Below are 27145 nucleotides of genomic sequence, written 5' to 3' on the forward strand. Positions count from 1 at the left end.
TTTCCTGGGCACAGGAGCGTGTGAAGAGCAGGCTCTCACCAGCGCTTTGCAGCAGTTACTGCCTTCCACCAGGCACCAGGACAGTCCCACCCAAACTGGGCTAAGGTACCATGTCCTTCCCTGCTGAACAGGCTTCAGGCTGCAAAAGGGAAAAGACTAAAGAGGCTTCACAAAAGTTTGCTGGAGAGCCTTGGCTTTCCACTGCAGGCAGGAAAGTATGGGGACGTGCATTTTCTAGATAATGTAATATTTGTGATGGTAACTCAAGGAATCCTAAATTACACAGGATGTTTGGCAATACCAGCTTTTTTATCTGGACAATTGCTCCCATGTTTGTCTTTAACTACCCCTAGCAGACATAGACAATGGAGGACCATCTATACAGACCAGACTCCCACATGATGAAGCACTAATATCCACAGCATAACACTGCCCTCATTTTATGTGTAAGGGTTGACACTTCCCATCCTACTGGTTCCCAGCTTTTCTTATCTTTTGTTTCTAGGAAGCAAGTATACAAAGTTTCAGGTCTGAATCTGGCTTTTTACCCATTGTGGCTGTGCTGGCTGGCTGTCGAGGCTTTGATTTGTCTGTACAGACAGAAGCTCTATATCCCAGTGTGAGGATAGGTGTTTATCTAGCAAAGCTACCACTATGATGAAGTAGTGTCTCCTCTGTGTATGAAGATGTGACCCCGACACCCCAACGGGATCGCCAGCACCCAGATGGGATCCCCAACCTCCTCCTGAAAGGAGGAGACCTGCCCGTGGGCTCTCCTTACAAGGGAGTCAGCCCTTTAGAACAAAACCCTCTTATTCAGTCCAAAAAAACCCCAAATGTGGTGATCTTCTGGGCACTCTGCTAAGGCCACCTGTTAAAGCTGTTGGAGAAGGTTCAGGGTGTTTCCAGAAAAAAAATCAGGCTGTGAAAGAGGTTTCTTTGTAGCTGACTGTATTCAACTAAACTCTGTGGAGCAAATATATTCCTACTTGAACGCCTTTTTAGTACTACAAGTATTACGACAGCAGATCAATTATCCCGCGGGGTGCCTGGAACTCTGCTAAGAAACACTTTTGTGTGTAAAGGATATGTTACTTCAATATACAAAGAGAAGCAATGAGGTAGTTTGAAGGGAAATCATTTTACGTTACTCATTTACAACAACAAAATACAGAAATCCTCTGATCAAAGTCTACCCTTACATAACTTCTATGCAATGCAAATATCTTTACCTCCTCACAGACAGAAGGATGCACCAACAAATAAGCATACAGCTGAGCAAATTTTCAAAGAATAAAAGTAATAAATATCAGGACAGGAAAGTAACACAGCAACGCAGTTCAGGCAGCTTGTTTGTGTAACGTAGACTCTGGGCAGCAAATTAGACTCATTATTTTTGGTGTCAGAAGCTTTCAAAGACTGAGGAAATCCTATCCGTATCTTATATTTAGGAGTACTTAATATAATGCTATTAGACTAGAGGCCTTGTAGGAAGTGTGAACTCCTTTTATTTACATTTCTATTTCTGACCTCTTACATTTCCTCTGTCAAGTCCGAACACCACAAGATGATGCAATATTGCATCACCACCTGATACTGAGACCTCTGACAGCAGCCACAAAAACTCGTGGGTTTCCCCCCCTCTATGAATAACCAGTGGTCTTAAAGACCTGCTTACACACACTCTGCTACCACAAGGAGTACATCTCTCTCAGACAGACTCATACATATATGAACAGACAAAAATAGGTATTCAAGCCAGCAAGCGGTATTACGTGAGTTTTACATTGCAGCTGATGTGTGTACGTATGTGGTATGGAGGAAACAGCTTGCACTCCCACCCCTGTGCTTTAAATACCTATTCTGAAGTGTAAGAGCCTAAATCAGTAAAATGGGAGACAAAGCCTTCAGCAGATGTACCTCAGAAGGTTTCTGAACACCTGCTGTTTTCTGTTTTGAAAGCTTTAGATGTTTGAAGTGAGGGATTTTGTGCAGAATCTTGATCACCAGGAGTACTGACCCAGTAGGAGAAAAGGAAAGAGTGGGTCTTTCCTGGAGGAGAAGGGACTAGAGATAGGCAAGACTCCTCTTTTCCTTGTTTGAGTTTTCCTGACTCTGCTCTGCCTCCAGATGTTCACACGGATCATTCTGGATCAGCCACATGGGTACTTTTGTGCCCAGCAGATCTTAAAAGATTCCCCCGGACACCTCCTCCTAGGAACCCAAGCTCCTGTAGGAGACATCTTACAGAGGATTTAACTGCCCACTGACAGCCCTTCAGAGCGATGCAGCAAGAGCCCAGCCTTAATTTGCTTTTCTTCTGGATCCCTCCACTCCTCCAAGGCCTTCTACTGCTTCCCCAAGCAAAGACCCCAAACCAGTATAAAAAGAGATGGGCTGCCTTTCCCTCAAATAAAGCTGTGAATAGAGGACAGATCTGCAGGCAACACTTAGCTATCAGTTATATCCATTACACGAGCAGCCACCATACCTAGAACACGATGCAAAAGCCAAATTAAAATCCAGCTTATTCCTCCTCTGCTTGTTGGCAAGTTATAGCAAGAAAAAAATCTTATTTTTGATACCAAAGTTGCCATATGATTGTGCATATGGACAAAGCAACTGCAATTATGTTAATGCAACTGATCGCATATTTACAGGATCAGTTTTCAGAGCAGAGCTGTAAAATAAAGGGATTCTGTCAATTTATTTTAAGTCCTGCACTGAATGCATCATAAAGTGCTTAAAACCCAATTAGAAAATTCCAACGTATAAATTCTGCAAGAAAGGAGAAAGCTACCTACCATTCCATCAGGAAGCACGATACATCCCACTAGGTTTTTTTCAATTTTCTTTACATAAGGAAGCAATTAAAAATCTGAATCTAGGTTTTGTTGGGATTAGGCAAGCAGGCTCTGGCTTTGTTGGTACAGGACCTACAAAGCTTCTGCATTTAATTTTTTTCTCTGCTGCCAATATAGAAAATAAACAACAAGCCAAACTATTAGATACTATTTCCTAAATTGCAGTGAACCCAGTCTGTCAATGACAACAGAACATTTACATCCAGTTCCAACATATGTCAGTATATAAAGTCGTTGCTGAGCATTTAATGTGGCTGTTATTCTTTATCGCAGTTCTCCATGAAACAACATAAAAACTGATGTTTGACTGTGCAGAGGACACAAAAGATACCATCATACATTTTTCCAACCTCCAAAACTCCCATTTGAGATCATGACAGCAATTCCTTGTCATATTTTTATTACAGCTGAAAGATAAAGGAAATAATTGCATTTTGACTGCACCCCACAAGATTATATTAGCAAAATGATTGCTTCTTTGCATGACTAATTTTGATTAAATCAGCTTCATTTAAATACCAAATTGTGTTCTTCACCTTCCTTCATTAAGCTATGATATTCCTGCCTATTTTAAAGTCCCATTTTTTATATTGTATAATGTGAATTTCAATTTATTGTACAGGCTGTTCTTAAAGGAAAAAAAAATACAACAGATAATTGATGGGAAAGGGTTTAAGTCACATTTGGAAATCAACAGGAACAAAATAATGTTAAAATGTGTATTTCCAAAGAATATACAACTTATAAGAAGAGCATCCTTGGGAATAGGAAAGTTTGTATTACTTGTTTTGCCATAAAAGGCAGTAAAGAAAATTGTGCTGCATATAGAGCAGCTGAAGATTAACTGCAAAAATTAGTATTTTATTAACTTACTAAATCCTGACAAGACAAAGATTTTCAGTTTACCTCCTTTTCTCAAATATAATACATAAAATAATTTATTCTTTTATTGCAAATAACATTAGCTGACTTACAGCTATTTAAAAAATATTTTATACAATTCTGGCTGAAATCAACATGAAACGTGTCATTTGCTCCAGCTGTAAATTATTCGTTCTATAACTGTCTTTTGACAAATTACAGTCCTTTTTATTCAGCTGCTCAAATCTCTGTATGTTTGTGCATCCCCAAACAAAGTCCACGGATTTTAACAGGATTAGTCGCCAAACTGGCTACACTTGTGTTCCTGGAGTCATCCATCTGGGGATTCAGCCAACAACAACAAAAAAAAGCTTCCTATTTTGATAAGGTTTTTTAATCTCTCTAAAAGCATTCAGTAATACACGTGCTGTGCAAAGCTGAACTTCTTTGACAGATATTACCTACTGTATCAGGCAAAACCAAGCACAAAGTGAGTCTTTGCCGTGTTTCCCCTATGCTGCACACACATCACATGACGGTTGTTAAAGGTTTTTACTTTGCTTTCATCTTTGTAAAAAGGGGAACTTGAGGCCAGTGGAGAGGTATGGCTTCTTATAGCCACAGTTCAGTGTAACATATATTCATTTTGAAACTCCGTGTTTATACAATAGTTTCTCAATTACTTTCTGCTTCAGGCTGGTATTACGATCCTTAATGTTTTCATGCAAACAGTTTTTAAGTCAAAAAAACCCTACTACTATAATGTCAATTATCCAACTTTTTATAATAGCATCTGTACGCGTAACATACTAGTTATTTCCTTCTGATATTTTCTTTCTACGGAAGTTAATAATGTGTACCTAGAAAAATCAAATTCATTTTTATACTCTTTATGGCAACCTATGGCCTTGTAAATGCTCCCTGAAGATGTAACCTTATGTCAGCATGGCTTTCAGGGCGAGCATGCGGGCCCTGTGCCACGCAGGGGTCACCTGTGAATCTCATTGCAAGCTCAGGGTCAAAAAAGATCTCAGCGTAATCGTGGAAAGAGTTTTGCTGTTCATTCCAAAAAAAAGAGCTGCAGAGATACAAACTCTCAGCTCCGTTCAGAGCCAAGCAGCCAGCAGCCAGGGTGGGGAAAGCGTGGTGAGGGGGAGTTGTTTGTTTGAATTGGAAGTGAATGGTTATGCCTGAGCGGCATTTGGAGTCCTGGCACCATGAGGCTGATGAATTAATCCTCCTGCTGTGGGCAGCCTTGGCAAGGCCGTAGCTGGAGTACTACTATGTCCAGCTTTGAGCAGTGCCTTCCAAAAAACAACGTGGCCCATTTGGCAAGCGCCCGGGGGCAAGCTACAGGAATCGCTGGAGGTCTAAGGAACATGACCTAAAAGGAGAGAGCCAGGACTGCCCAGTCTGGAAATGGGAAAATAGCAGGAAAACAAGAATGCTGCACCTTCAAACAAAAAGTAGCTGCAAAAAAAAAAAAGAGGAATGAGGCAAATAAGAGGCTAAACCTGTAAGAGTAGACATTTAAGTCTTTCCGAAGGAGAAGGCCACTGTGTGGTAGAGTGAACTGCCACCTTCAGAGTTCTTCGAGGACAGCTTAGACAAACTAACTGTGTCCTGGCCTTAGCGCGTGGGGCTGGACAGCCGTTGGCAGAGCCTGGCACGGGTCTGGCCAGGCAGCCGTGGCCTCCGGCAGCCGTCACCCCCGAGGTGGTGGCTGCTAAGCAGCTGCCTGCCGAAGGGCTGGCCGCCATTGGGGGCCCCTGGGCAACGAGCACCTCTGGCAGCTGCTTCCAGGGAGGTTTTGCAGCCTGTACCGACACCGGGACAGCCCCCGCGTGCCCTGTGCTGGCGGTCAAACCACACTAAGGCTGCGATGCTCTGTCCTCCCAGCGGATATAGCCCCACTCCGGCCCACGCGGCCGTACCGGGCTAGCGGCAGGGCTGCCCGCTGCCTCCAGGCGGCCAGGCCGGGCACCGCGCTCTGCGGACCCCGCGGGGCGTCCCGGCCCAGCGACGGCCCCTTCCCCGGGCCCACGCCTCGCTCGGGGGAAGGGGCCCGGCCCAGGTGCCCGGCTCGGAGGGCCGCGGCGGTGGCCGGGCACCCCGTGGCCGCGGCGGGGCCGGGCGGCGGCGGCCGAGCGGGGCGGGGAGGCCCCACAGCCGGTTCCCTCTTTGCCCGGCGTGTGATTGGCGGCGGCTCCGGAGCTGCCTACCGCCGGCCATGGAGCCTCCCCTCCGGCCCCCGGCCCGCTCCGCTTCCTGCTGAGGAAAACACCTGTCCGGAGCCGGGGCCGCGGCCGCGCCGCTGCGGTGAGTAGCTCCGTCCCGGGGGCCGGCGGGGGTCGCCGACGGAGCCTGCTGCGGGCCGGCCCTGCCCGAGGCCCGGGCTGGCAGGTGGCGGCGGGGGCGCAGGGCCGGGGCGGCGCGGCCCGGCTCCCCGCGGTGGCGGTGGGCAGACCCGCCCGGCGGGCGCGCCCACGGCCCCCGGCTGTCCCGCCGGGTTGGGGGCGGCGAGGTTTGCCCTCATGCGGCGACGACTCCGCTGCTGCTCCCGCCGGCGCTGCGGGGCTGCAAGGGCCCGGCCGCCATCTCGGCGCGGCGGGCCGGCAAGGGCGGGCGCGGCCTCGGGGCCCGGCCGGTGAGCCGGGTGAGGGAGGCAGCCCCGGCCCGCTGCTCGCCGCCGCCGCGCAGGGGAAGGGCTTCGGCCAGAGTCCCCTTCCAGCGGGGCATGTGCGGGTGAGCGGGGTCCGCACTGCAGCCTGCAAGGCAAGGGCTGAGCACCCCGTACGCCGCCCGGTCCTTCGCTCCTCCCGGGCTTGGTCCCGGCCCAAAGAAGAGTCACAGGTTTGATGCAAAACCTGCCGGGAAAACTGTTGGATAAAACAATGTGAAGGATCACACTAGGCAGTGGTAGCAGTTCCCACTTGTCTGAAGATCTATGAGTCAGCTCTGCTACAACACAGCTTTTAAACAGTAAATAACCGTATTTCCTCATCTAACAAATAATAACCTCTTGTGTCTATCCAGTACATGTAGACCATAAAGCCTTCCCCCACCGCAAATTGTCTGAAGTCATAGCTGAGGGCATTCAGGAGTTGGTTGTCGGTGGAGATTAGGTCACACTGTTAAAAGATCGGTATTTGAAGAGCCGGGCACAAGTTGAAAGGACAGGCAGTATCCAAATAGCGAGTGTGTCCCTGCAGGAGCTGTAGCTGCGATCTCTGTGTTTTCAAGCTATGTGAAGTGTTGGTTTAAAGGTAGAGCACCATCACTCGTATAACTCCAGTTAACTAGAACTTTGCCAAAATTCTTACCTAAATGTTTGGAACCAGCTAGAAGTTATTGATCAAGAAGGACCACCAAATAGATACCTTGTGTAGAAACCAAAATATGCAAAGGTCTGTAGTGAAGGCAGGGGCGTCCTGAAAATATTACAGCTATAATAGCAGTCACATTCACTGTGCAACCTCCTGGCGGAGACGTTCAGCTGTATCTACTGATTAGTACACTTTTTGATGAAGACTGTGACTATATTATCTGTGAAGTTTTAAGATGGGAAGCTGCACTGATTTAATTCCTGTGAGAACTAGTAGTTACTAGAGGATTTGACAAAAAAGCAGAGCAAAGCAGTTTTTGTTGTTGTGTTCATGCTTAAGATGTTGGTGCTGTATCTTGTGTGTTCAGCCCTGGATCACTGTAGACATAGGGAAGATATATTGTACTCCTGTCCTGCAACTGCAAGGCACTCTCCTGCTACAGGAGGCAAGTAGATGTAGTATGCTGCTTGGAAAACTTTGGGTCATGTCATAGGTGGTTTTTTTTTCCATTTATCTTAAAGTGAATGTAAGTAGATTAGTATTATACTTGCATAATGTGTGCACGAGGTGACTCTTACTCTGATAGATAGTGCCTGTTTTCTTGCAGGTTGTGTTGATTGGGAAGGAGCTGACACAAAAGTGAAAAGGACAATTTAAAAATAAGGTGTTAACATGGTGAATTAAACCAGAAGTAGAAACTAGTATAGAATAAGCATAAGAGTAACTGGTGAAGAATAAGTAACTGGTGAAACTAACAAAGCAGTGACGTTTGACAGATATCTTGATTTTTTGTAGCAGAGTATATGAAGTAATTCATGATAATACCACATTGTCTTTTTAAAGCACCTTTCAACCAGTGTTCTCAAATCCTGTAACAAGTTCACTCATTAATTTATCTCCTAATCCTGCTGTGAATTATGTTTCAGTCTCAGTTATCCTAAACTGTGCTGGCTCCGTTCCCTTCCCTTCTCTTCCCTTCCCTACCACTCCTGCAAGTGATGAGTCAGATTAAGGAACTGATCCAGATGAAAATTAACTATATTTTTTTGTTGGTGGTGTTATTATCAGTTTGCTGACCTGAGTGATGAGATAGGAACACGACTGGAGACAAAAGCAAGCCTGTTTGCTTGTCTTAGTTACCTTTTACAGGCCCACCTCTTCCTGCTCCATTGCACCCCATCAGGATTTGTGGACTAGTGGTAGGACAGTTCTCCTAACACAGGGAAATTTGGGGTTAGAATTAAATTAGAATTAATTCTTAAAAAAGAGTGGCGCTTTTTGATTTTTTTTTTTTTGTAGTTACAGTAGGCGTATAGAAATGTGAATACTGTAAGTAATGCTTAGGTATGATAGAAGTTTTAAGAAGTTATTTTAAATGATTTTCAGTCATAAACATCCAAGTTTTCTGATGCATATGCATGAGGAAATATGGTTTTGCCATGCCTACACATGGATTAGCAGGAAACAGATACAATTTGGTGTCACCCTAAGAATGGGGACACTTTTGTGTCTGTCATTGCAGAGACAGATTAGAGACAGTCATCACTCCAACAATTGGCTTCTGAAGCTGATGAAAAGGGGTCAAAGCTGAACTGGAGATGGGGATTGGACTGGACTAGACTAGACATGGCAGGTCACAGCCCAAATGAATGTGGGAGAAGGAAGAGTCTTGTGTGGGCAGTTACACAATTGTCACACATTTGGCATTGTATCTGATGCCGTTTGTGAGGGAATATTTGAACCTTTCACAATGTTGCTCTATCAGTCTTTTAAAGTGGATGAAAGCATCAAACAATCACATTCATTGAGCAGCGTACAGGGTAGTTCTCTGCTGCCCGAGATAGAGATGCTGCTTTTTCTTGCTGGTCTTGATCAATGGAGTAGTACCACAACAGCTTAGTAGGAGGTGGAATATTTGTGTGTGTATGTGTTTGAAAAATTAGTCTTTAAATGCATATCATGTGGCAGCAAGATGAGGACATTTTAAACTGGCATGCTTCCTTAAGTCTGGCAAAACCCAATGAAACTGTGATGAGTCCAGGTTGACTTCATAGGGTCAGCGCAATGACTTTTAGAATGAGGGATATTTGCAAAAAACATATGTAGCCTGTTGGCATGAAAAAAGTCCTCACTTCTTATGTATAAATGAAGAAAAATATGTGACTGTATTACACATTTTAGAAATTATACTTCAAAATACAGACTCTGCAAAAGCATTGCAAAGTCAAGCTCTCTAAATCAGGGAATTTCAAAACATAGGTTTTGCAAAACACATTTTCCCCTTCAGTATTGCTCCTTTTCTTTTTCCTCCAGCTCCTCTTCCTTTTTATGTGAAACTGGGTGCTTCCCTCTCCTCCATCATCCTGGGCACTGCTGTTGAGGTTACAGGTGCTCAAGCTTTCCAACAACTGGGTGCTTTTTTCAGACAAGAAGAGGACCGGAGAGGAAAGCTGTGTGTAGTGCTGAAATGCCACAGAAAGTGTGCCTGATATGTGCTGACAGGCTGCACGTGTGCAGAGGATGACCGTTGGAGATGTCTTGGCCAAGATTGGTAGGTTTCATGGCAGCGACAAAATTTTCAGGGCACCTTCACCACTTCCTTGAGAAATTTCAAATACTGGCTCTAAAAGGTAGAGGGAGCTAGGACAGAGTGTATTTTTCCCCGAAACTCACTTCCTGAGAAAAATAACCTCTAAAAAGAAATCAGTCTATCTTAGGTGCCAAGCAAAATGGTGCTCTGAGAAAGAAGAGGTATGTCTATAATGGAGGGTATTTTCTTTTTTTAACCTCAACAAAGTGTTAGTTTCAGAGGTCAGAACCTCTGAACTGGCACATTGGAGGCAGGTAAGAGGCTGTTGGATTTTTTTTGCCAATACAGAGGGAGCTCCCCCCTCCCTTTTTAATATGGAAGGTGAATTACAAGATAGGAAGCGTGCATATGTTAAAAAAAAAAAATACCACCACTTTGCTGTTGCTAAAAGACCTTTCAGCTGTTTCATATTTTTTTCTCCTTCTCAAGAGTCATCATTTTTGTAGGATATGTACTGGTGTAGGATGTGTACTACTTATTGCTCTTCTAAATGGTCAGTATTTCACTGGAAAAATCATAAAGAAAAAGGATAAGGTTAGAGGCTTTTCTGTCTTTTCTTTCTGATTTGTACATGTTTTCCCAAAGCTTTTCATGTGGGGATTTTTTTTAGTAAAGGAACAGCTCTTCAGGTTGTAGTTAACCACAAGAATTAGGGTTGAAAGTCCATGGTTTAAATTTTTCCCACATCTTAAGTCATCATTTCTAGTGTGTGGTGTGTGAATTTAAGTTGTGAGTCCTCAAAGGGCTATCACCATGAAAATAAAAATCAGGAAACATTGCAGATTTAATTGTCTTTTGTCTAATATTTTTATTTAGCTCTTTTATAAAGTAGTTAGGCACTCTAAAATATATTGTTTTTAAAATGTTTTATTTGGATTCATTAGATTTATTGCCCAGATTATTCTTAGCTATTTTTAAAAGGCTTTAAGCATGTCTTCTATGCATGTGTGTTAAAATTAAATTGGTGTACTGTTAGTGTATTTGTACTGTTGTAACAGGAAAAGCATTCTGACTTTTTTTAAAATGAGCGATCTTATATATAATCAACTTGGTTAAAACTTCCTTCCTGCTAAGTGCAGCACTTCCTTTGCATCTGGATATGAGGGCGAGCAAGAAAAGCAGAACATCTTAAACAAAGAAACTTTGTGTGAATGATCTGCCTTTGAAAAAATAGGAACTTCAGAAATTAAACAAATGAGTCGTCTTCAGCAATTCAGCCTTTATTTTATAAGCAGGTAATATTTCCTTGTCCTTTGTCAATTATAGAGGTGGTGTGTCCACAGCCGTTGCTTTCCGGAACTTGAAAAGAGGATTTTAGTTAGCATACTATTTTGTTTCAATTTAACTTTTATATTTTTATCTTCTTGTTTTGTTATCTGCTAAGGCATCGTTACACTGGTTTTAGTTTTTCCAGCAGAAACAGAAAGATCTTATGAGAAACAGAAAAAGATTTTATGTGTAAAAAGCATTGTCTGGAAAGTAAGTTCGGCATGTTGCTGTAACTTAGCTTGTGTGAGCATGCTCAATCAGCGCTGCCGCCTTCTTCCAAGTTCTCGGTGAATAATTTCCACTTCATTGTTGTTCAATGGAGATTAACTGTGAGCAACAATATTTTTTGTTTATTGAAAGCTGATAAGGTAGGCTGCTAGTGTTCGGAGTTGTTTTACATGTGTTTCAGGTGTGATTTGATTTCATGTATAGGGTAATAAATCGGCATCAGCTTGGGAGTTTTTTCTTCTCTAACAAACTAACAGTTTATACTGGAAGTATTTACTTTTTAAATGGATGGATGTTATCAGTCTGGTGAATTGGTTTATTTAAAAGAAGCACATCTCAGGATACTAGGCTTGAATTTAGATGGATGTTAAATATCTGTTTTCAGAAGTAGCCCCTGACTTTTGAATCCCAAAGGCTTTATTTGGTGTAAGTCCTTATTCCTCATCGCTAAAAAGAGAAGGGGAAAATGGGAATAGGCTCACCTCTGTCCAGTCTGCAAATAAATTTCTTGTTTTGTTACTTTCTGTCATTCCTGGAGCTTGGTGGGATTACGTTCTCCTCATACACAGTAGCACGTCTTTTGATTTCTATGAAAATCCGCTAATATCAGCAGCATCAAAACAGGTGAGGCAGTAGAAGAATCAGTGCTTGATCAAGTAGAGGCAAGAACAAATCGGTGTGGAGGAAATATATAGTCAGACTGCTTATCCTCAGTGAGATCTGGGAAGGCTGTTTGAAAGCTCTAATTGTTTAATCATTGAAGGGTTATTGTTGTTTGGTGTTTTTTTTTTATATTTGGTGTTGAATTGAATAGATTACATCTGAGATGATTTATGTAAATCAAATATTTATGACGAGAAATTAAGGGGAGGGAGAAATATAAAAAACGTATGCATAGCAGGATTCTGATTGACCTGTGATTTTAATTAAGAAGAGTTAAAAAATAAGACTAAAGAAAAATATAAATGAGAGAGTAACCGAGTATTTGTATGTTTTGCTAGATTTCTTTTGGCATGGAGTTGGGTGATGATGAACAGCCAGTTGTTATGAGAGAGGAAAACAAACGAAGGAGAAGAAGAATGAAACCTCATTGCACATCAAGTAATTTGTCATCAATGGAACTGATATCCATTGAGTTCATTTTACCTACCAGCAATAAACATACTAAAGTACCAGAAATGATGTTACTTGAAATAGCTGGCAACTGTACGGTTGAGCAAATGAAAGCACAGATTTGGATGCGTGCAATAGAGATGAGTCAAACTACAGACTTCTACCACGCATTCACCCCAGATCAATTTATTCTGCAGTATCAGAAGAAAGGGCAATGGTATGAAATTTATGATAAACATCAAGTATTACAGACATTGGACTGCATATTGTACTGGAAAGTGTTACAGAAGAAGGTAGGCAAGATCTATGTTGTCCAGAAACAAAAACCGTCAGAAGAAGTTCAGGAATTTCAGCGGCAGCTTAACGATTTAATTGGTTATGATGTCACTGATGTAAGCAACGTGCATGATGATGAACTAGAATTTACCCGTCGCAGATTAGTTACTCCACGAATGATAGAGGTAGCCTGTAGAGATCCTAAATTGTATGCAATGCACCCATGGACTACATCTAAGCCACTCCCAGAATATTTATTTAAAAAGATCACTAATAATAACATTTTCATAATCATACATAGAGGAACAACTAGCCAAAAAATTAAAGTGTCAATAGATGATACTCCAGATATGATTCTCCACAGCTTTTTCACAAAGATGGCAAAGAAAAAGTCTTTGATGGACATTCCTGAAGATCATAGTGAACTAGATTTTGTTCTCAGGATTTGTGGCAGAGATGAGTACATTACTGGAGAAACACCAATCAAAGATTTTCATTGGATAAGACAATGCCTTAAGAATGGGGAAGAAATCCACCTTGTCTTAGACAATCCCCCTGACCCAAATGAGGATGAGGTTCAGAAGGAAGAGTGGCCCTTGGTGGATGACTGTACAGGAGTTACAGGGTATCATGAACAATTGACAATCGATGGAAAAGATCATGAGAAAGTCTTCACTATCTCTTTGTGGGATTGTAATAGGAAATTTAGGGTGAAAATAATTGGCATCGATATTCCAGTTTTACCGAGAAATACTGATCTTACGGTGTTTGTGGAGGCTAACATTCAACATGGGCAGCAGCTCCTTTCACAGAGGAGGACTTCATCAAAGCCTTTTACTGAGGAGGTTCTGTGGAATATTTGGTTGGAGTTTGATATCAAAATCAAGGATTTGCCTAAAGGAGCACTCCTAAATCTTCAGATATACTGCGGCAAAGCACAGGGACTGTCTACAAAGACGAATCTTCAGTCACACGAATCGCCCAATTCTGATTCAAAATGCAAAACTCAGCTTCTCTATTATGTAAATCTTTTGTTGATAGATCACCGGTTCTTGCTACGAAGTGGGGAGTATGTGCTTCACATGTGGAAAATTCCAGGCAAGGGAGAAGAACAAGGAAGCATCAATGCAGACAAACTCACATCGGCAACTAACCCAGATAAAGAAAACTCAATGGCTATCTCTATTGTGCTGGACAAATATTGTCACCCAATTGCCTTGCCCAAGCACAGGATAACATCAGACCCCCAGGGTGATAGGACACGAGCTGAAATGCCCAACCAGCTTCGCAAGCAACTTGAAGAGATCATAGCAACTGACCCACTCAATCCACTTTCTCCTGAGGACAAAGAACTGTTGTGGCACTTCAGATATGAAAGCATAAAGCACCCCAAGGCGTATCCTAAGCTGCTTAGCTCTGTGAAATGGGGACAACAAGAAATAGTGGCCAAAACATACCAGTTGCTAGCAAAAAAGGAGGTTTGGGATCAAAGCACTTTAGATGTTGGACTCACAATGCAACTTCTGGACTGTAACTTTTCAGATGAAAATGTCCGAGCAATGGCAGTTCAAAAACTGGAAAGTTTAGAAGATGACGATGTTCTTCATTATCTTTTACAGCTTGTGCAGGTAAGGTCTACTTGCATTCTTGAGCTCCGCTTTCCAGGTATATTTGCATTAGCCCATCATCATTCCCATCTTAGTAGGTCTTGTTAGTAATCCCTGGGTTTGAAGTCTTCAGTGTTTAGTCAAAGCAGTGGTAGTAACCAAATTAACCCAAAACACACTTTCTACATTCGCCTTTCACCTATGTTTTTATTTTTGTGTTACCATTGCCTTGTGTCTTACAATTTGCAGCTTGCATTCACAGTAGTATTTTTTTCTGGAAATTGTCAATACTAGCTATGCTATGATGGGAGCAAATCCTAACTGTGCTGTCTCTAATCCTAATCAAAGGTCTTAATCTAATTCAAGTCTGAATCACATAGCACTGAAGAATTGTTGACCGGCTTTGCCAATAATTTAGAAAGAGTGTAGACAGAAAGAAAGTAAAGGCAGAAGTTGACACAGGCAGGGCCTGAAGAAACATCTGGGATTGGATTTTAGGTCAAGAATAACAGTGTAGTTACATAGTATATGGCACTGACTTCAGTCTTGTACTGTTAAGGGGACCAAATTTATCTAGAATCTTCCAGAATTTTTTAAGAAGTAAATAAAGGGTTGCTAGGACTCCATAATAAGAGTAATTTATTCTGGGAGGTTGGGTGAAAAACTGTGTTTTTAGTGGCAATGAATCACTGCTGTATTGGTTTGAAGCACTTTGGGTACAGATTTGCCAGATGAAACATCAGGAAAGTTTGTATCAGTTATAGAAGAAAATTGGTTTGTTTGCTCAAGGCAGTGCTGGAGCTGCGCAGCCTGTCAGAGACAAAGTCTCATCTGATGGCTGATGAAAGGTGTAACCCTGCGGTTCTTCCTGGTAAACGTATCCCCTGAATCAAGGCGACTCCGCAGGCTTCTCACACCCGACAGGGCTCTGGTTCATGCGGGAAGGCTGTCACCCGGCAGAGGAGGGAATACTTTTTTCAAAGAATCAGAAGACAGAATTGGCATTCAGATATATTTCTTTTCTTTTCTTTTCTTTTTTTTTTTTTTTTTTAAAAAAGGAACTGTTGCAGCCTGGGAACCTGTGGGATGGGGCTTTTAATTTCTGTGGGCTCAGAGAGGCACTGGGTTCCCAGGAAAATGAAATTAGTATTTCAGATTTTGCTGCGCATCAGTAGTGATTTAAACAAGGCCTTTTTAGCCCTGTCTTTGCTTGTCTGAAGATTAGGCTCCCCAGGCAGAATGTATGCACTTCTGCATTAACCAAAGGAGCCGCTACGGTTACCTCATTGGGCCTCCCACGTAGCTGCTGCTATTTATATGCTTGGCTTGTGAGCTTTTGCTGTCTGCATGTGGCTCAGCAATTTTATTTGCTTTTGTATCCAAATTAGGGGTTTCGGATGGTGATTGGTTGATATCAAAATGCCTAAGAGAATGGGGGATTTTTTTTTTCATTTGTTTTTGAAATTATTTGTTTTCAGGAAGTACAAGTCTGGAGAATTTCAAAAAGAATAATCTCTCTAACAGTAAATTAAATTACTGTAGCATAAAATCATAGACACTTAACTTCACTGTGTCATTTTTAGTAAGAGATGTTGTAAGAAATTAGAAGATTGCCATCCCCCAAAAGAAAAAAAATACTAGATCCCAACTTCTACCTCTCTGCTGCTTCTGTGTCTTTCCTTCCTTGGCTAACAAGGGAGCATAGGCTATCAGCATCCTGCAGCAAAGTATTGGTACCACAGTTTATTTCAGAATCCACATTTTCCAGAGAATGGATGTCAGCCATTCCTCTGCTCTAATGGACATGTCCGAGATGTCTCTTCTACAAACGGTCATCACTTTTCACATGCATGCCTTCATGAAAGCTTTATGCTTTCATGAATCCTCTGATTCTTTTTCACTCTGCACAGGGCATTCCCATTTTACCTCCCAGTAGAGTTAGAAATCAAACAAACATTTTATTTCCCCCCAGGTTTATCCCAAATAGAAGCAGCCATGCCATAAATAAACCTATTGAGCTTCCTATAAAGGTCTGTTGTGCTCTGTGAAGTTGATAAAACATGGATAGGATAGTTAAAATACAACAAAATCCATTGTAAAACAAACCCAACGACTGTACTGCTTGTATATGGCAGTGAATAAAGCTCGTCTCCTGCTGAACTGCCAAGGCAAAGGTATGTGCAGGGACCTGATGAAGTGCCAGCAGACTTTTTTAATGGCTAGCTTTTATTGTTGCTATTCAAACATTAATATTTGCCTCTGTGAAGAAAAAAGAAAAATAGGATTGACTTTTTTAAATAGTTGTTTCTAAAATATAGGCAAAATAAGGATGATTATAATACATTTTTCTAATATTATTTTATGTTAGAATATATTTGCAGGAGGTTTTGTTTCAAAGCAATGGCTGATTGTTTGGCTGTATTTCATTATTAAATTGTTTTTCAAGGATATGCACTGAGAACATTCAGCAACATATACCAGAATGAGGTTAATAGGCTTTCTTGGAACTGTAACCAAATCCATTTGAATTTATGTAATAATTATTGCTTTTGAGTGCCTTATTGCAGTGAAAATTAATTTTTATTACAAAACCCCTCATACCTCATAATCTCATACACAAAGTAAAAGGATATATATATATTTTAAAATGAGTTTATATTTGTGAGTTCTCATTATCTTTCCTAAATAAGACTGTGTTACTTGGGGAAACAAAACTGTATTGCAGAGACAGTCAAGACAGTTCTTGCAGAATTATGATACTGTAGAAGGGCAAGTCTGGTGCTTGGCTTTTGTGGCTGTCTCTTAGCCAGCAGCTGGAAAGAACAAGTCTTTGTAGCATTTTTATAAGTTGGTTCATTCTAGAAGGGTGACTGAAAAAGCTCGGATTTTATTTTCTTTTTCTGTTTTCTGTTGACTAAACCCATAGGATGATTTATATTTCAGAAATAATGTTGCTATTTTAATGATAAAAAATACAACTGTGTGCCACAATGCTTTTAAGAGTTTATAAACCCTTGTGATTTGCTTGATGATGCTTAGTAGACCTCTGCTGATGGCTTGGTTGCTTCTTTGCAAGCTGCAGACCACAGTGATCTTGAAAGAGCCATTATATTCTGTTGAATAACTATCACTAGAGGTTTGCATACTTTGTTGCTTCTGAAAGCTGAGCGTACTACATGCACCCGGCTCTCGGCACATCCCTTTGTTTTCCCGTAATCTCCGTATGTGCTGCTTCCTGGCGCTCTGTTTCCAGAACCTGAAGCCATTCACCAACCCCGTCTATTCAGGACAGGAATTTTGTGAGACTATTCCAGAGCTTGTATGCTTCTTATTTCTCTTTTCTTGCCACGGGATATGCATGCCTACCTTTTTCCCCCCGTTAATCTGAATACAAACCTCCTATAAACTTGAGTCCCCCAAGCAACAGGAAAGAAGCTGCTGGAAAAACCACTTGAAGTGGACAAGTTCCCTGGCACAGCCCAGTGCCTGGAAGTGTGATAGTTTTCTGGTAGACCAATTCACTTGGTTATTGGGATGGGGGAGAGAATAACAGCAAAAAAAATTCCAATCCTGACAGTTCAAAAAAGTTGTTGACTTTTTTTTTCCACCCTTTTTTCACAGTAGCTTGGAAATATCTGTGGGCTTGGGTGGAGGGGAGCGGCTGTTGGAAGAGAAAAAATACATCTGTGCTCACGGAGTCATTAAAAAAAAAAAAAACCTCTGGCAAAATCTTCAAAATCTTCCTCTTAATTGTACTCCATTAATATAGGATCAGAGGCATCAGAGCCTTTATTGTATTTTGTTGTTCATTTAAGGGCTAAAGGCCAGAATGCCTGAGATTAGGTGCTCCAAAAAGCTGGTCCCGTATCCTGTGCTTGCTGGGGAACCCAGCAGTGAGCTCTGGTGCCCCAGTCCCAAAGTGACGGATGTTGTAGAAAAAACAGTGCTTGATTATTGAAAATTTTCATTAAAGAATGATTATAAATATGTCATTTCATTTGGCAATAATCTTTTCAAGCCTTCTCAGTGTTAGTTAGACTGCAGACTATTTTCTGATCTTGCTGGTTTTTGCTACGGCCTGAGAACGATGTTGCTTTGTTCACATGCCTTCATGTGCTCAGATCAGTATTGCTGGTTAGCTACTCCCTGCGTTGCTTTATTTGTCGCATTAATAATATACCTGAAAAGAATCTATTGCAAAGAAAAAATGCTTCTCGAATCACAGAGAAGTCTTGCTTTGTTTTTTCCAACTTGTTTTCTCGGAAGACGTACTTTGTTGCACATTTTTTACTCCTGCAGCAGTGTGTTCTCTAGATGTCATCAGTAAAGTATAAGTGCAATGGGATCTTAAATGTGTAAATAACATGTCTTCTATGTTTGTATTACTCAGGCTGTGAAATTTGAGCCGTATCATGACAGTGCATTAGCCAGATTTCTGCTAAAACGGGGTTTGAGAGTAAGTACTTCAAAATACAGCCAGCTTATGCTAAAGTTGCTGGCGTTATTAAAATCCTTTGTCAAGAAATGCATGCTGATTGTAGTATTTTTCTTTACCTCTAGAACAAAAGAATTGGTCACTTCTTGTTTTGGTTCTTAAGAAGCGAGATTGCCCAGTCCATGCATTACCAACAGAGGTTTGCGGTCATCCTAGAAGCTTATCTTAGGGGCTGTGGAAAAGCAATGCTACATGATTTCATGAAGCAGGTTCAAGTAATTGAATTGCTGCATAAAGTCACAATGGAGATAAAATCAGTTTCTGCAGAAAAGTACGATGTCACTTCTCAAGGTATTTACTAACAGGCGTTTCTTCATTTGTAATAATATTTTTTTTTCTCTTTGGGTGGGAAAATCTAGGCAGCAAAATATACTGTTTACTTAGAAAATTCATGGGTAAATTACTGTCAAAGGACACCATTATTACTTCTTATAAAGGTCCAGCGCAAGTTGATAGTGATTGAAGCAATAATGCACTTGTTTGCTTGTTCCACCCCAAAGTGGGAGGAACATCAGTATTATAGACACCCACTACATTCCTGTGCTTTGACTTACCTTCTTGAACCTAACACCATGCGACTGGGAAGGTTAGGTTCTTGTACCCTTTTCTGAATGCCAGCACTGGAAAAAGAAACAATCCCAGGACACAAATATTAACTGGAAATAAAGAGAAAAAGTGACAATTGCCAAGAAACACAGCCTTACCCTAAGTAGTCATTAAAATACTCTTGGCAAGAAGACCAGGGAGGAGTCCAGTACAGCCTCTGCTAGGACACGAAAGTAGCTGGTGGATCATCAGTGAATATACAGAGCATATCTTTGGGGCTTTGTGATGTGCTGAACAGGAGTCCTGTGAGACACAGATGTGGTATTGTTATTTCTAGTTCCTGTAAGCACTGCTTTGGAAGCCACAGTAGGGTTATGCAATCCCTGCTGACCTCTGGGTTTTGCCTGCCTTTCCCTACCTCCCCCCTCTCCCCCCCCCCCCCCCCGACTTCCTTAAAAGCTTGTCATCATTCCTGTTAGTTGTTTGGTGTTGGGACTAAGTGCAAGAACACATATGACCATATCCAAATTCTAAAAGCTGTAGAGAGACTAGCTGTTCCTGTGTTCAGCCTGGTATGTTCTCGGCCAGGAAGCCCTTGGTTCTGAAAGCTGTTCCACTCTGTTTATGCAAAAGTGGACATAGTGGTGTTTCAAAAGAAATTTGAAGGAAATATTAATTTATTCTTCAATATATAATATAATATCAGTTACTTTACCACATAGTGTGAGTTAGGGGACTTACTGAACCCCCATATACAATAATCTTTCTGAACAACTTTCTAAAATTTATCTTAAAATGCTCTATAATCTAAATATATTTGGTCAGAATCCCATGTTTTGGAAAGAAACTTTACAGCCTTGCAGAGGTACATGTCTGTAACAGCAGTGGTTTCCATAATACATTATCTTTGAAGGATATGTGGGCAAAGAAGAAAAGTTTCAGGTGAAAGCAATCACATTAACACCCACCAGGTTTTGAAGTTGAAGAGTCTTTGTATGTAATATACAGCAGAACACTGAAAGATGACTTATATAATTGTCATTTTCACTGAATAAGGCTTCCTGAAACTGCAGAGTGTCCTACTAATGCTATATCTAATTTAATTTATTCTCAGATTATTGAGGATATGTTTTTTCTTACAGGCACCCTCTACTTGCATTTTAAAAAATTTATGTCCTAGAATTTCTTCTTTACTTTATTGCTTCTTTTTTGCCCCATTGTTTCTAATGTTCATAGTTGTTTATATTTTCAGGCTGAATGTTTCAGACTGTTTCACGGAATCACGGAATTTTCAGAGTTGGAAGGGACATCTAGAGACCATCTAGCCCAACTCCCCTGCTAAAGCAGGATTGCCCAGAGCACATTACTCAGGACTGCATCCAGGCGGGTCTTGAAAGTCTCCAGAGAAGGGGACTCCACAACCTCCCTGGGCAGCCTGTGCCAGTACTCTGTCACCTGAACCGTAAAGAAGTTTTGCCGTGTATTTGAACGGAACTTCCTGTGTTCTAACTTGTGCCCATTACCCCTCGTCCTGTCACTTGGAACCATTGAAAAGAGCCTGGCTCCATCCTCCTTCAACCCACCCTTTAGATACTTGTACGCCATAATAAGGTCTCCCCTCAGCCTTCTCTTCTCCAGGCTAAAGAGTCCCAGCTCTCTCAGCCTTTCCTCATAAGGCAGATGCTCCAAGCCCTTAATCATCTTAGTTGCCCTTCGCTGGACTCGCTCCAGCAGTTCCCTGTCCCTCTTGAACTGGGGAGCCCAAAACTGGACACAGTATTCCAGTTGTGGCCTCACCAGTGCAGAGTAGAGGGGGAGAATGACCTCCTTCAACCTACTGGCCACACTCTTCCCTATTCCAGGATTCCATTGGCCTTTTTGGCAACAAGGGCACATTGCTGGGCCATGGATAATTTACTGTCTACCATGACCCCCAGATCCTTCTCCGAGCTACTTCCCAGCAGGTCTGTCCCTAACCTATACTGGTGCCTAGCATTCTTCCTCCCCAGGTGCAGGACCTTGCACTTGCATTTCATTTCATTCCATCATGCAGCCTCTTCTTCCAGTATTTGTGGATTTTTTTAAGAATAAATTCTGTCCTCTTAGGCCCATACTACTCCAGTAGCAATCGTGCTGTCAAACTATTTCTTTCACTTTTCATGTAATCTCTTTGCTTATATTGAACATAGCCAGTAATAATAAATAAATACATTCTTAAGATCGACATATTACAGCTTGCGTAGGATTATCTGCTTTCATCACCACTCTGTTAGGCGATTTGTCTCCCAAGGTTTTGTCTATGCAGCTGTTTCTTCTCTTAAAATGCATAGCACTTTGTTCTTAAGCCAGATGAACCTGAAGTTGTTTTAGCAAGCACCTTAACTTGTGTTTTAAAATAAGATAATTCCTAATCTTTATTAGCTTCAATTGGTTGGCATACAGTTTTGAAATTACATTACATTACAATGAGGAGACTTACTGAAATCAAGCTAGATTTGTTTAGGAAATCAATAGTTACATTCTAGAAAGCTGTTTCATGACCCAAGTTACTACAATCTAGGGGTGTTTAGGGTTTGGTTTGTTTGGTTTTTTTTCATAGAGTCATAAAATCGTCTAGGTTGGAAGGGACCTTTAAGACGATAAAGTCCAACCATCAACCTAGCACTGCCAAAACCACCACTGAACCATGTCTCTAAGCACCACATCTACCCGTCTTTTAAATACCTCTCGGGATGGTGACTCCACCACTTCCCTAGGCAGCCTGTTCCAATGCTTGAAAACCCTTTTGGTAAAGAAATTCTTCCTAATATCCGTCCTAAACCTCCCCTGGTGCAACCTGAGGCTGTTTTGTCTTGTCCTGTCACTTGTTACTTGGGAGAAAAGACTGACCCCCACCTCACTACAGCCTCCTTTCATGTAGTTGTAGAAAGCAATAAGGTCTCCCCTCAGCCTCCTTTTCTCCAGAATAAGCAACCCCAGTTCCCTCAGCCGTTCCTCATAAGACTTGTTCTCCAGACCCCTCACCAGCTTTGTTGCCCTTCTCTGGACATGCTCCAGAAGGGGCCCAAAACTGGACACAGTATTTGAGGTGCGGCCTCACCAGTGCCGAGTAACCCTTTGAAACCTTTTGAAAGGTTTCTAATTATAAAGTCCACTTAATAGCTCCTGTATCTTGCTCTCAGATTTATTTATTTTTTACCACAAGAGATACCATATTTGTCACCTCGCTCTGCTAGGTAGTTCTTTTCTAAAAGCCTTTAGGATAGGTGCAACATTTGTGTTCTGTGGGTTCTAAGGTAATTGTTTTGGCTTGGCTTTCTTAATTTGATAGCAATTTTTGAAATGTCTTCATTTTCTGGACACAAGCTGATAATGTGAGCTTGCAGCCCAGAGAACCAACCATATCCTGGGTTGCATCCAAAGAAGCATGGCCAGCAGGTCGAGGGAGGTGATTCTGCTCCTCTCCTCTGCTCTCATGAGACTCCACCTGGAGTACTGCGTCCAGCTCTGGAGCCCTCAGCGCAGGAAAGACATGGACCTGTTGGAGCGGATCCAGAGGAGGGCCACAAAAATGATCAGAGGGCTGGAACAGCTCTTCCATGAGGACAGACTGAGAGGGTTGGGGTTGTTCAGCCTGGAGAAGAGAAGGCTCTAGGGAGACCTTGTTGCAGCCTTTCAGTACTTGAAGGGGGGCTACAGGAAAGACGGGGACAAACTTTTTAGCAGGGCCTGTTGTGATAGGACAATAGTTTTAAACTGAAAGAGCATTCAGCGTAGATAGTTCAACATTTCCTTGGCAGTTATAAGGGCGAAATATTTTTTGGTGTGTTGTGCTGTGTTTTTTTTTGTTTTTTAAATGAAAGGTAGCATTTTAATGTAATCTTCTGAGTCTTCAGAAGAACACCAAGCATTGTACAGTGTTTCTAACACTGTGTGGAAGGCACATGACTTGCAAGGTGCTTGAAGACTTTACCTTTAGGTATCTGTAACAGCCCTGACCATTAATAGTGCAAATTAAAGTGTCTTCCTCCATTCCTCAAATCAGGAGATCCTTGAGGAAAGCAATTTAAAAAGTAGGTAAACAGATGAGATTTTTAGCTAAATCATGATGCTTAACAAGTTTGATTACCTATAACTTTTTTGCCTTCCAACTTTTGATTTCATTGTGTTTTCTTACTTGTAATTGCAGTTATTGCACAGCTGAGACAAAAGCTTGAAAAACTACAGAGCAGCAAACTCCCAGAAAGTTTTAGGGTTCCATATGATCCTGGGCTAAGAGCAGGAGCCCTAGTGGTAAGCATATTCTGAGTTTCCACAAATCCTTTTCGAAAAAAATCTCCTATATGTGTCATTTTAATAATATAATTTATAAAAATAATAATAATAAAAAATTTTGCTAATATGTCTAAAGGTGTTATTTAACTGTGACTACAATGATATTTTATGGACTAAGTAAGTTTTTGTTACCAAAGCTATTAGCATTTTTTCTAAATGTAATGACATGGTACCATGCACTAAAAAAAATGCAACAACCCATAAAATCCTAATCATTAAATGGCACTTATTATTTTCCCATTAGTTTAATCCAGGAGTTGACCAGGTAATTGCCTTTTTTTTTTTTTTTTACATTAAATACCTGTATAAAGCTGGTTTATCTGACTTCAGGGGCTTTGGGATATTCAGCTTCTGTTCCCTCTGTTACTTTCTCTGCCTTACACTGATTCATGTCTGGCATTAAGGTTTAGGACCAGATTTTCATCTTACTAACAAAAATGTCTGCCTGACATCTCTGATTTTGCAATATCTCTATGTTGCTTTTGTTGCTTCTATTAGAAAATACATTAAGATGTTGTTACAAATACATTAAGAAACACTTGGATTTTTCTGTGTTGCTGCCTCCATTTTTGTGGTGAGATTGCAGTGGCTTATGTCGCCTCAGAGTTAAAAAACAGATTAATAAATCAGCAGATGTGTAGCGCATGCATTTACTATGCAATGTGAAGTTTGGGTAAAGAAGCACAGTGAAGATGCTTGGATTCACTTGATGTGCAGCAAGGACCCTACAAGAAAAGAATCCCTTGATTTTTCTCTTAGCTAAGGACAGACAGACCATCCAATCTAAGGAATTGCTGAAGAGTAGGGTACTCATTTGGGTAACTTATATTAGTTGTCTGGATCACCATGTTTCTGTTAAATAAACCTGTGCCTTGATAGACAGGCTATGAGCCTGTATCTTCAAGCTGAGACAGTTAAATACCTCCTAGTTGGGCATGACTAAGGTACTGTCAGTACAGAAGTCAATTCAAACACCGTTTACTCAGAAATACAGAATATTTTCTTGATTGTGTTTCTCTCTCTTTAGTCTTTTGTGTGCAGAAATCACCAACTGCATGACAAAAAGTGGATTTCAAAATAAAATAAAAGATCTTTCTGGATTTTCTAGTTTTCTTTCACTTAGGAAGTATGCAGCCCTACCAGGACCTTCCAAGATGAAGGAAGCAATAGATTTACAAGGGAAGGTAGCTATGTCCAAAAATAAATGGGTTAGAGCCCTTTTTTTTTTCCCAAAAACCATATGAACAAAAATATTTGATGTAACAAACTGTATTGGTAAACTATCATTTCATCTTCAGTCTACCAAGTGCTACTTGTCCTTTATCTTCAAACCCTACAATTTGACTAGTCTAAGCCAGATATTAGAAGGAAAATCAGTGTTTCTAATAAGTTAAAAGATTTAACAACTTCTTTCCTTTTTAAAAACAAGGACGGTAAAAACTCTTTTGTTTTAAACTACAAGCTCAGAACCTCAATCTATGAAGCAAATATTCCAAAGTACTCTTCCCTGATGTCCTTGATTCTGTCAGCTCTCAAGCACTGATGTGCAGTTGTTTCTGTTATTTTAGATGGCATTATTGTACATAGTAATGTTCATCAATGAACCAGGAATTCCAGAATAGAAAGTATTACATACTCAGTTGTATTATACATAATTAGTTGAGAAAACATCTGAAATAAAGGTATTTCACTAGTTTCAGTGCTGAATTTCTCAATGTTAAAATTGTAATAAAACTAAATAGAGAATTAATTTTCTTATTTTATGAATGATTAGGTTAAAATTAGTTTCACAAATGCTATTTTTCCCGTGAATTTGAATAATTTGCTAAGGGAATTGAATCAAGCAATCTGGAATAGCTGAAGTTGCTAGAAGTCACAAAGGTGACTGAAGCAGATTTACAAGTTAAATCCAGTTTCAGAGAGTCAAGGCATGCTTTTACCTGTATCATGGACAGTGTTAAAAGTAGTGCAGGTTCAGTGGGGCTTTATGTGGCAATTGAATACCGTTCCTTACATGTGCTTTCGATGTGTTTCTTGTGGTATAACTGATTGGAAGTTGGTGAACTACTCTGTAGCTGATGTGTAAAAAGGTTAGTTGTCATGATGTTGAAGTATAATGTGTTTCTCACAGATAGAAAAATGTAAAGTAATGGCATCTAAGAAGAAGCCCCTCTGGCTTGAGTTTAAATGTGCAGATCCAACAGCTCTATCAAATGAAACTATAGGCATAATCTTCAAACATGGAGATGACCTCCGTCAGGACATGCTTATTTTACAGGTATGATAGCTAAAATGTATTAAACGAACAATGTGGTTATTTTAAAATATTTTAAAATCATTTTACTTTTCAGAAGTGTGTATACCTTATCTTTACTGCCCATATGAAATACGAAGTTGTCTTTTGTTTTTTAAACTGTGTATGTCAAGGCTGACATCAAAAATGGATCGTCTCTTTTGTACTGCAGTTTTTCATGTTACTGTGCTGTGGGTTAATCCTGCTGAGATGGGGAAAGAGGAAAGGAAGAGTGAAAGCAAAAGAACTTGTGGGTCAACATAAAAATTGTTTAATAAGCAAAGGAGAAGTGGAAGAAGAGAGAAAGAAAACAAAACAAGTGATGCAAAGGCAGTCACCCACCACATCCTCTGGGTACACCAATGCCCAGCCAGTTCCCGTGCAAAAGATGGTTTTCCTACCTAACCCCCTTTCTCTCAGCTTTATTGCTGAGCAGGATGTTATTCAGCATGGAATATTTCTTTGTTTGGTTCAGGTCATATGGCTAGTTGTGCCCCTCCCAACCTTTTGTGCACCCCAATCTATTCGCAGCGGGACAGAGTGAGAAACAGAGGCAGCCTTAACACTCTGCAAACACTGTTCTGCAATAGCTGGAACATCAGTGAGTTACCAGCGTTGCTTTGGTCACTAGCCTAAACCACAGCATTGTACCAGCTGCTCTGAAGAAAATTAACTTCATCCCAGCCAGACCCAGTACATAATGTTACCATGTTTTCTCCTGCCATGTGCCATACATCCTTCACATTTTGGTGTTCTAGAGAAGGAATCTTACTTAGTGCAAGATGGCCTGTTTCACTTATGAAGCATTTTTATCATTATTTATGCAATGGTGAAGTTACAAATGAAAAAAAAAATCGGTAGGTAGCATTGCTCTAGTAATATTTCAGTGATTGTTCCAACAAACTGGTTTGTTAGCAATGGGAAAAAATGGACATACTTGCTAATGTATTCAATCTCGGCTCATGTAGAAATCATACAGTATATTTATTAATGCTTTATAAAACAGTAGAGATTGCATGGGCACAGGACAGATGAGGAAATAGAAACCCTAGTTCTGTAACTGATAATCTTGAATGGCTGCACGCTTTCTGTGTGTATCTCTTAATCTGTAAAATAGACAAGTAAGTTTAGCGCCATCTCAGAAGTCTGGGTAGTGTTATTTGTGTGACTAATAAGTAATGTCCAAATAATTTGAAATAACTTAGAGAATGCGTTTGTTTTTACTAGATTCTTCGAATTATGGAATCCATTTGGGAAGCAGAGTCCTTGGACCTCTGTTTGTTACCGTATGGTTGTATTTCTACAGGGAACAAAATAGGTATGTGATCACACGTACTGTGAT

At 41.0% G+C, this 27145-nt stretch overlaps 1 protein-coding gene across 1 annotated transcript in view; it reads left to right on the forward strand.

Moving 5' to 3' along the window:
- The first annotated feature begins 12145 nt into the window (after positions 1 to 12145).
- The window catches only part of PIK3CG (phosphatidylinositol-4,5-bisphosphate 3-kinase catalytic subunit gamma), a 29317-nt gene continuing 14317 nt past the window's right edge, over positions 12146 to 27145 (forward strand). The window contains exons 1-6 of the mRNA XM_082484340.1: positions 12146 to 14155; positions 18525 to 18590; positions 18695 to 18920; positions 23365 to 23468; positions 25642 to 25788; positions 27031 to 27121. Of these exons, the coding sequence (XP_082340466.1) occupies positions 12152 to 14155; positions 18525 to 18590; positions 18695 to 18920; positions 23365 to 23468; positions 25642 to 25788; positions 27031 to 27121 (2638 nt within the window). The 5' untranslated portion in view covers positions 12146 to 12151. The remainder of the gene's footprint in view (positions 14156 to 18524; positions 18591 to 18694; positions 18921 to 23364; positions 23469 to 25641; positions 25789 to 27030; positions 27122 to 27145) is intronic.

The sequence above is a fragment of the Vanellus vanellus genome, assembly GCF_965231255.1.
Source record: "Vanellus vanellus genome assembly, chromosome: 1".
NCBI classification, from domain to species: Eukaryota; Metazoa; Chordata; class Aves; order Charadriiformes; family Charadriidae; genus Vanellus; species Vanellus vanellus.